At 33.2% G+C, this 9,810-nt stretch overlaps 1 protein-coding gene across 1 annotated transcript; it reads right to left on the bottom strand.

Moving 5' to 3' along the window:
* Positions 1-451: 451 nt before the first annotated feature.
* On the bottom strand, positions 452-9,478 carry LOC139690978 (uncharacterized). The gene is made up of 5 exons (XM_071588669.1): positions 9,090-9,478; positions 8,817-8,978; positions 8,504-8,711; positions 8,057-8,252; positions 452-7,976 (listed from the first exon to the last, which is right to left on the bottom strand). Exons 1-5 carry the CDS (start codon positions 9,261-9,263, stop codon positions 7,790-7,792), a joined length of 927 nt encoding a protein of 308 aa, XP_071444770.1. The 5' UTR covers positions 9,264-9,478; the 3' UTR covers positions 452-7,789.
* Positions 9,479-9,810: the final 332 nt, after the last annotated feature.

The raw sequence follows: 9,810 nt of genomic DNA, 5'->3' as shown, positions 1-9,810 counted from the left end.
TGATTAGGCTATCTAAAATGACTTACACGGCCCATGATGGTTTTTGTTATCCAAGATGATTTAACCTAATGGCAAATGAAAAACATGAACTGCAAAGTTACCAGCATTTTCAACATCTGTACCACCTGATGACAGTTGGTGGTGACAACTGCTTGCAGTGAATATTTTGGGTTTGCTGGTAGTGGTTGGTTTTCAATGAGCATTTGGCAGTCATGGCGCACGTCTAGTCAATTTTGGTCCATTTTCATCATCAAGTCATTAGGAAATCTGGAGCCTAATAATACTTGAGGCTATTTTCACTCATCTAAACAAGCTAATATCCCTTCTGAAGGCACTATCTTGATACTATTACCCAAATCCCACCCCTAGGAAGTATATTTAGTATTCTGAGACACCAGGATGCTAATTATTATTTTTTATAAGAAAAATTAATTAAGGTAGTCTTAACATATTCAAATGACAACATTTTCTTTATTATGCAAACATTTATTAATTTAGTAATACATGAAAGCATTTTATCACACTAAACAAAATTCATGAAATGGAAAAAGGTAACACAAGAGTCAATACTAATAAAATGTCTCTCCATTATAACTATCAAAGAATTTAACCCGGACACCAAAAGTAACTTAAACAGCACATAACAGTTGAACAAACAGTTTTTGAAAGGTCGATGGAAATAGGAACATTGAAAGTTAGTCAATTGACAAAGAGGCCATAATTAGCATAAATATTTACTGTAGTTCAAAATGTAATACTTAATTATATACTGCATAGAGTATGACCAATAACAATTTCCTTAATAAATAATGCTTCAAGATGGTAATGCATGACAACATGGAACAACATGCATGTACCCTATCTCTTACTACAGAAACTATCATATTTGGTAGCAATTGTGACAGGAGTATAAATTACATTTATCTATTTTCTCTTATGATTTTTTAAGTAGTACATTTTTTCAAAACTCACCCATAATAATTAGAAGAAAGGGACACATTAAGCAAGACTTTCATTAAGGAAATTAAACAAACAATTGTTTTCCAAAACATGATTCATAATCACAGATCTACTGTTTAACTACAAATGTATGTACCTCACTGCAAAAGTGAATATTCACAAATTCTGAACCATAAGAAAAATGGTGACATATTGTTAGAAAAAAATAGTTTTTTTATCAATCTACAAGCTATGAGATCAATAAATTCTTTGAATACTGATCTAATTGGCTGACTATAAGTATCACACTGTATTCAGTTAGTTCAAATTGCCAAAAATGACCTGACAACTAATACTGGGAAATACATTTTCTGCTTGTGTGGCAACTGCTCATTCCTACAACATTGCTATAAAGGCTGTAAAACAGTTTAATTAATCCTAGCTTGTTTTCAGCAAATTCCCATCTAAAAGACTTCATACTACAAAAAATAAACTATCCATTTTCTATACAAACAACAATACACTTTCAGTAATACATTTTATACCGAGCAACACACATTTTATTGAAAAAGAAGTACGAAAAGATTAGTTATTGGCACTATTCAAATAGATATCAAACCATGTTACTTATGACCATAGCATTAAATAAGTACTCTACACTACAAGGCTTTCTGAAAATCATTTAATAGTGGAATTGACAAGCTCAATAGAAGGTTATAACCTAATCAAAAGTATTACATGTTTATGGAGTAAATATGAAAAAGAATCAGCATTTTTCATGCATAGATTTTTGCACATTGTAAAGCTGAAAATTGTACTTTGTAAGCCATCAATTATAAATAAAACACAAGTAAGATTATTTCTTACAAATTGCATACTCAATTTTCATTTGTGCAAATTATATTCAAGCCATAAAGCATAAAAAATATATTCCACAAAAAGGTGTAATTTGTAAATAACAATTTATCCGGGTAGTTCACACCCTTTTTTGAAAAATATCGTGACACATGAACAATTCATCCTAACTCGAGAAACTTCCAAATCTCTCCCTTTATTTACACAGCTATTGAAGTCCTGAAAATCATTTTCAACAGCAAAAATACATCAATCAAAAATACTCTCCAATGAAATTGACAAAATTATGGTACACACAAATGACTTTGAAACTTAGTTCAATCAAGAGCAGATACATACATATATGTTCAAAAAATGTTTATGTATATCTACTACCATGTATCAGGACATATGCCCTGCATGACTTATCTTCGTGTCCTTTATTGCTGTATAAAGCTACAATTTAAGCCTAACTAGGTTCAAATCCTGGAACAGATTGTCCCTTGATTTAATCAAGTCTACTGATTGCTTAAATGTTATGATATGACTTTAGTCAGTGGAACACCTAAACCCAATAGCCACCAAGTATCAGATTATGGTAATAATTTACAATCATTAACAAACTACAGAAATTTCTACTTGGATTAATTAGAAGGCCATATTCAAAACGCTGTATTTAGCTAGACAATGGCAAGCACTATGTGAATAATACAATATAAGGGAGTAAAACCTAAACATAAATTCAGAGTTCAAGGGGTAATTTTATCTCAGTACCTTATATTCCCCTTACATTTTCCAAAATCAAAAATCTTTTCACTAAAAACTGCAACTTTGCTCACAACACTTTGAGTAAGTAGATATATATGGGATATCTAAGTTTGGGAACAAAAATCATATAAATAATACAATGGCACACATTAATTATAATTCAAAAAGATTCGCCATTAATAGAAATAAAAAATAACACGTACTGGCTAATTTGAACATTTTACCTAAATGCTTGAGCTAATTGATGGAGGGATTGGATTGATATTCCATACTAATTATAATATACTATTTCGTCATGTGGATGGCAAGAGTTCCACCTAAATGGATGGGATTTTTTTTAAAATTTCAATCTTAATTTATTTTTATCGAGAAAACTTATGTTTTATAAATCTCAACAAATCAAGTTCAGCTAAAACTCTTTACACTATTTACTCGAGTGAATGAATGTGTTATGCTTCGCTTCAAGTCTCTTTCTTATTCCCTCAACTTGGTCCTGTTGGATATCTCATAGAAATGACAGCATACCCACTTACCATTAATGGAGGGAACATTTACATATCTTCTGAGTAACACAAGTTAACAGTATGCATTTTAGGAAATATAAGCATATTTTCCGTCAATAGAAAATGTAAATATCCTCATATTTCTTTGCTATATTTACAAGGAAAATTTCAGTGTTTGTTACCCTCAAATCACAGTTTCACATATTACCAATGGGTGTTTAGCTTGTGAGAGAAATAAAATCATCAAATAGAAATTTCAACCCCGTGTTTTCTACTTTCAGGAATAAGAATTAAAGTCCTTTACAACTACGACAAACGAGACTAGCATGTAAATTTGCCCTACTGTAATTATTCCTTTTATTTCCCTTAATGTAATGGTTCCCTTAACATGCTGACATCAAATTTTAAATTAATAATATGTATGAGTTTCCATAAATATAATGATACATTCAGTTACATTCCCATTTTAATCAAATAGCTGCCTTTTGCACCTATTTCAGCACCTTGATATTTTTAAGTATGCAACTTCATTCCATACATTCACACAAATGATGATAAATGAAGCACATCAATTGCCATAATTTAAAGCATAAACTCACACAATACCTTAATGCATTAGTAGATAAACACTTATCATTATTTGATTTGAAAAAGGTTACTTGTAAAATTATGAGTGTATAGAAAATAAGTGACACCACCTCAGATTTCCTATGCACTTGGTGAAATCAAGGCCATGCAGGTGTAATTACGTGCACTTCTACCCACTAAACAATTACGTAGCAGTCATTTTTTTTAAGATACACATTGAGGATCACTGTGTGTCAGCTATCATGTTCATAACAATCAATCAAATAATTACTCACAGAATAAGTAAACTATTTTTTCACAAAAACTTGATACCTGATGATGTCACCTATGTGCAGAAACCAATAGTAGTGCATTTAAGTTTTTGTGAAAAAATATGGTTTTTTAATCAGTGATCATGAATTTTTACAAATAAAGAGCCTAAAACCATTAAAATTCATCATGATCATTATTCACAACAAAAGGTGAGCCCTACTATATTATAGCATGTTATTGCTGCATGACAATACATGCACAGATACAGCATGAATGGCATAGGAGCTGTTGCACTCATTTTGTTAGGAAAAAATTAGTAATTCCCTCATAGTTCTGATAACACAAATTTATTTCCACCTGTTTACACAGCCCAAGCGAATTTCTTGGGTGACAGTAATTTGGCAGTGATTATGAGACAACCAAGAGGTCAGACATGATTCAAGTCACATGCAGTGGAGTTCCACAAACAGGGTTTCTTTTCATTAGTATGACAATTATGTACATTGCATAGTAGGTGAAGATTTCTAAAGGCCATAAAATAAGTGTTTATTTGGTTGCCTACTTTTCAAAGAGCCAAAATGGAGCTTATGTTCTGGACACATATTGTACAGGGTGCAGCGCTTAAAACCCGACAAATTTCAATTTGAATTTCCCACCATATCGTAGTTCCATTGGAAGTCTCGAAATATATAGGCATCTAGAAAACAGTCATAACCTCAAAATGCCCGAGATGTTATGTAAAACTGCGGATTACAATTCAAGAGTTGCTATTATCGAAAGTATTTGCGCTGGGCATTATATTAAAAAATAATTCAATTTATCTGCTACCCCAGATCAACTGTTTGCGATATTGTGGCATAATATAATGCTTCGGAGCAGTCTGGGGACGGTTTTGCTAACCCGGCAAGGTAATCTCATTCGAGGAAACGCGTGCTTGTCCGGAATTAAGCACTGCACCCTGTATATCTGGTATTCATGAGAAGAAAGGAAATTTTGGACACATGTTGTAGTATTATTTCTTTGCTGAGGATGAATAAAGGAAAAGATTAATTTGAAGAGAAAGAATTCTAATGGCATTTTATCATTTAAAAAATCCACTAAGAAGTATACGTAAAGAAAGAAAGCATACCACTATTTAAGTCCAAGAAAACAGAGGGAAAGGCAGGCAGCAACATTCTCAGATAAATTTATGAAATAATGCACATTATTAATAATGTGTTAAGCTTAATGAATAGTAACCATTTGGTACCAACATGCTTAGCTTCAAAGAGCTCTAGTTTTCCATTGTCAGCCAGGATTTAAAAAAAATTTAACTATTTAAAATTTCACAATGATTATTTTACATTTCAATGAAAATTACAGGTCAATGCTACAGTAGCATGAATGTACCAATCAAAAGCTTCTGATACTCAATGTAGAGCAAAACATTGATAAAGCTTTTTCAATGATAGAAGAATGTATAATTCCAAACTATTTCCCATCCAAAGAATGCAATTTTGTACATACTTTCACTGTGACCAAAAACAGGATATTTAACCTAACCAGAACTGCGAGTTTGCAACCATCCTCCCTCTAGCAAAAAAAAACAATAAACCAGTAGACTGTGCTACATAAAATTTTCAATGAAATTCACAATATTCCAAAATAATACTGCCAGCAATGAATTACCAACAGAAACCAACAGTGATGTACAATGAGGAGGAATGTATTGTTTTAGTGGCGACTTAATGATGAACTCAAGTCACAGTTACCTTCTGTTTAGTATTTTGTCTGTGGAAGAAAAAAATCAGTATTTTTTGTTTTTCCATGATTTTTCTTTTAGTTACTTCCACTCAATTTGTGGAAGTTAGGAATATCAACATTTGAACTTCTGTATCCATGTATTGTACTTTTCCAGAGAATAGTTTATCATATAGCATAATTCATGGCAGCAATGATTCATCTAAAATTTTACCATCAACAATCTGAAGGTTGGTTTGATATGCGAGGGTAGAGCTCATATTGTACCAAGCCCAATGCTCTAGTGTTGAATGTACACATCAGAACAGGGGTTCTGAGGAAAAGTACATTTACCAATAAAATGTGAACTATCCTTTTAATATGGTTGTTTAGCATGCTAAATACCACATAACATGAAGGTTTTATGTGCAAATCCTACCTCCAATATAAGTTTTATGTCGTAATGTGACAGTATTTTAAATTTGAGCAAAAAGTGCAATGTGGCTAAGGCCACTGGAAACCCTTAAAATCTACTGATTCTAACTGAGATTTCTTCAGAAGAAAATCACCTCCCCTCTCCCTTAAACCTTCTTGTGTAACTATATAATACCAAGACTTGAGTCAACACCAAAGGTATATTTTAACTTTCAACACCTTCTAAAAAAGGCAAAATTTCACACACTCTAAGCATAAAATGGGAGTGATTCCTTCTCTTGACCTTAGAGAATGGTATAAATCAATTAGATTCATAGTGAATACAAATGAAGTGAAAATTACTTTTTACTCCACCATCAAAACTTATTACACATAAAGATGAAATACAGAAACAAAGCTACATTATGTGTAATTTGCTTGAATTCGCCAATTTGAAGGGTGATTTTAATACCACTAAAGAAGTGACCTGAGGCATTATAAGAAAAATTGCTTGGTAGGTCTGATTACAGAAGTATTAGGAGCATCTTATCAATGAATTTACTAAGGAAGACTGGTAGACAAGGAAGGAAACACTTGGTTCACCACATAGTAGTGGCACAGGGTAATTGTATGGCACACCTGCAGTTGGGTAGGGATAGATACACATAATTGAAATTAGTTTTGACACATATAACACAAATCTTTAAAGCAACGGTCTTCCGCAGAGAAAGCGATACAATCAGCCTCTAACTCAAGGGAACATTTAAAAAATCTAATGAACTCTTCATTTCAAGCAAATTATGAAAGAGATGACTTGTATCACACTAGCTGTATAGAAGCTTTGAAAGCTCTGGAGGGCATGGAGAAAAGTCTAGCAGATACAGTTGTAAGAACAGACACTGTGGCTACTTCGAGTACCAAGGTGATTGCCATGGTTTAATCTCAAACTGAATGGACTAAACACAAAAAGGTATAACACCATGCCCCACAAGAGTTCCGTTATGATTTATTAAGAATTAAGACATTATTTCCCCATTGATAATTCCAATAAAAATTATTGGTCTGATGGCTAATGAAACATTTATGCAATTTATATAATAAACAGAAAATTCTGGGCTGGGCTAAATAAATGAGTTTCAAGTTATGGTGACACCTGAATATAAATTGAAAGAATGATGATCATCTAATTTTTTGGGCATGATGTTGTTGATTTATTAAGTAGCCCTACTCAACACTTCAGACTAATTCATGCAATCATATCAGCTGAAAATCACTTTACATTAAAGCTCAAACTTACAATGTTGGAAGTTGCAAGAACACAGTTTCTTGAAGTGTTAACGACAGTATTAAATTAGCAATCAGAATATATTAACATCATCACATAAGGTTTTAAACATACCACTCCCATTAGATAACATGAAACTAATCGAAATAGATGGAAATACATATAATTCCTGGCTGATTACTGACAGCTTTCTTGGGGGTTCCAGCCCCTTTAGCAATATGCCTCTAAAATTTTCTATAGTTTGAACACACAATCTACGTGGTGAGGTATAAGTGAGGTGCATTATTTCCCTAAAACTTCTTTAAGATGTTATGCCTAATACAGCATATTTATATTTAACATGAAAGACCTTTTTGAGTACTCGCATATCAGCCAATAGATGGTGCTGGGCAAAAATTAATTACTCAAAATTCTAAATTTACCCTCCAATGGAAGCTTATTCTTCACACAGTCATGTCACACCAATATTGCGAGAGAAGAAATAAAACTATGATGATGGCTGAGTGCATATTGGGCCTTGCTCAGTTGTGACAACTGTCTGATCCAAATAATTGTACAGAGGAAACTCACAACATAGAATAAACTTCAGGAACCTTGGAACCTCCACATATATTGCGGGAGGAATTGGAAGAAGGGGTGACGTTGATGCTTTGTAGTAGCGATACTCCGGATTACTGAAATATAAGTAAATAAAAATAATATTTAAGTTGTGTGGATGGACATTTTTGGCATCTAGTTAAAAAATAAAACTTACTCTCGGTACTTTTCATCAGCAGTCTTCTCAAGTAAAGGTATTCCAGAAAGAAAGAGTATGATAAGAGTAGTAAATATTGGGGATAACACAGCAAGCCACTGAAGACCCTTGAGAACATTAGCAGATATTATAAAAATACCCCACCAAAGAAGTACTTCGCCAAAATAATTAGGATGCCGTGAAAGTCTCCAGAGACCTAAAAAGTAAATGCACATACATTAAATAGGGAACCATGGTTACAGGGTATAAGAATACAAAACAGAAATATTATTTTAGAATTTGATTATATTAATAAGAGCTCCATTTCTTACTTTCCACACAAAGAAAATTGAAATCAATTTCTGTTGTACTAAATATCCGAGAATCTTCATACACAGGGACGTAACAAAACTCGGAACAATTTATTTGAAGTAATTAATTTAATTTTAATCATCGTGCATAGCTTACCATCGTTACACCATTTCCCTTTGTTAGCCGGATCTTGCCGAAATGAAAATTTCTGAAGGTCTGCATAGGTTTCTGCTAGGAGTCCAATAATAAAAAGACCCGTACCGGCTGAATCCAAAGTAGTCATAGTTTTCGGTGCCGGGGGTATTGCATTGCTAGGAGAATTGATGAATATGACTGGAAGACTCACAACAAATACCCAGACAGCCTAGAATTGTTAATACGCAATGAATGAACCACATCGGAAGGCTACAATTTAAATTAGATTTTCCAAATATTTTTCTTAAAATACCAAATCAAGAAATACACGTACCTGAAACGTCCAAAAGATAGCAAATCTTATTACATTACTTCGTTTATCATCAAAACGTGCATCCCGGCCGATTTTCAGAATTCGGTATAAGAGATAGCCTGATAGACGAACTCCCCACATACAAATGAAAACTGTGACCATTAACTGACGACTATCGTAGGTCTGAAAAAACGATTCGTAACAGAAAATAAAATATTTAGAATTTCAAGTCAAAGTGGGAGAATTCACCAATCCAATTGTGAAAATTGGATTCCAATTAGGTTTAATGGTTACCTGCGCTAGAAAGAAGGTTAGAAGTGCGAGGATAATGAAATTTGTCCCTCCGGCGAAGTCAGTTACCTTATCAAATTGAAATGTCGCAGCGATTGTGAAAAAAATTAATTGCATTGACACTGTAACTATTGCACTAATAGCTAAGTGATGCTGATCCAAAATTTCTACGACCATGGTAGTTTCAAGCCGAGACAACGAGCTAAGATAAAAAGAAATCCTCGCAAGTTTGTGGATGAATGAGAAGAAATTGTTCAATGAATGGCACTCCCAACAATATCTCCCTTTAAGTTACAACTTTTATCATATCCAAGCTTTTACGCCAAATCACAGTCGCACAATCACAAAAGTAGCACATGAACGATAACATACGTTGAATCACGGAAACATGACCAGCCCACCATCCTTGCGCTACGCTGCACTCACATGTCTCTCATGGAGATCCGCTCGGCGGTTTGGATGAAAACCAATGCTTCACCGCACGGAATAATTCTTAATTGTGAATTCTTAAATTAATTAATTCTTTGTTGAATGAATGCTTATTCTCATTGCTATAATATCACAATTGCTCTAACTCTTAGCCGTTCGTAAGATATCAGATTTTTGGAAGCATGCCTATTACGTCCTACTGTTGTATAAATACTTCTTCACATAGGTTAAATAAGACAAAAGATATTTCTACATATATATATATATATATATATATCAATATAAGTGGCTAAGA

This window comes from Hetaerina americana, unplaced genomic scaffold, assembly GCF_022747635.1.
Source record: "Hetaerina americana unplaced genomic scaffold, ioHetAmer1.1.p SCAF_3, whole genome shotgun sequence".
Lineage (NCBI taxonomy): Eukaryota > Metazoa > Arthropoda > Insecta > Odonata > Calopterygidae > Hetaerina > Hetaerina americana.
The sequence above is the reverse complement of the archived record's forward strand: the minus strand, read 5'-3'. Positions and strand labels throughout refer to the sequence as shown.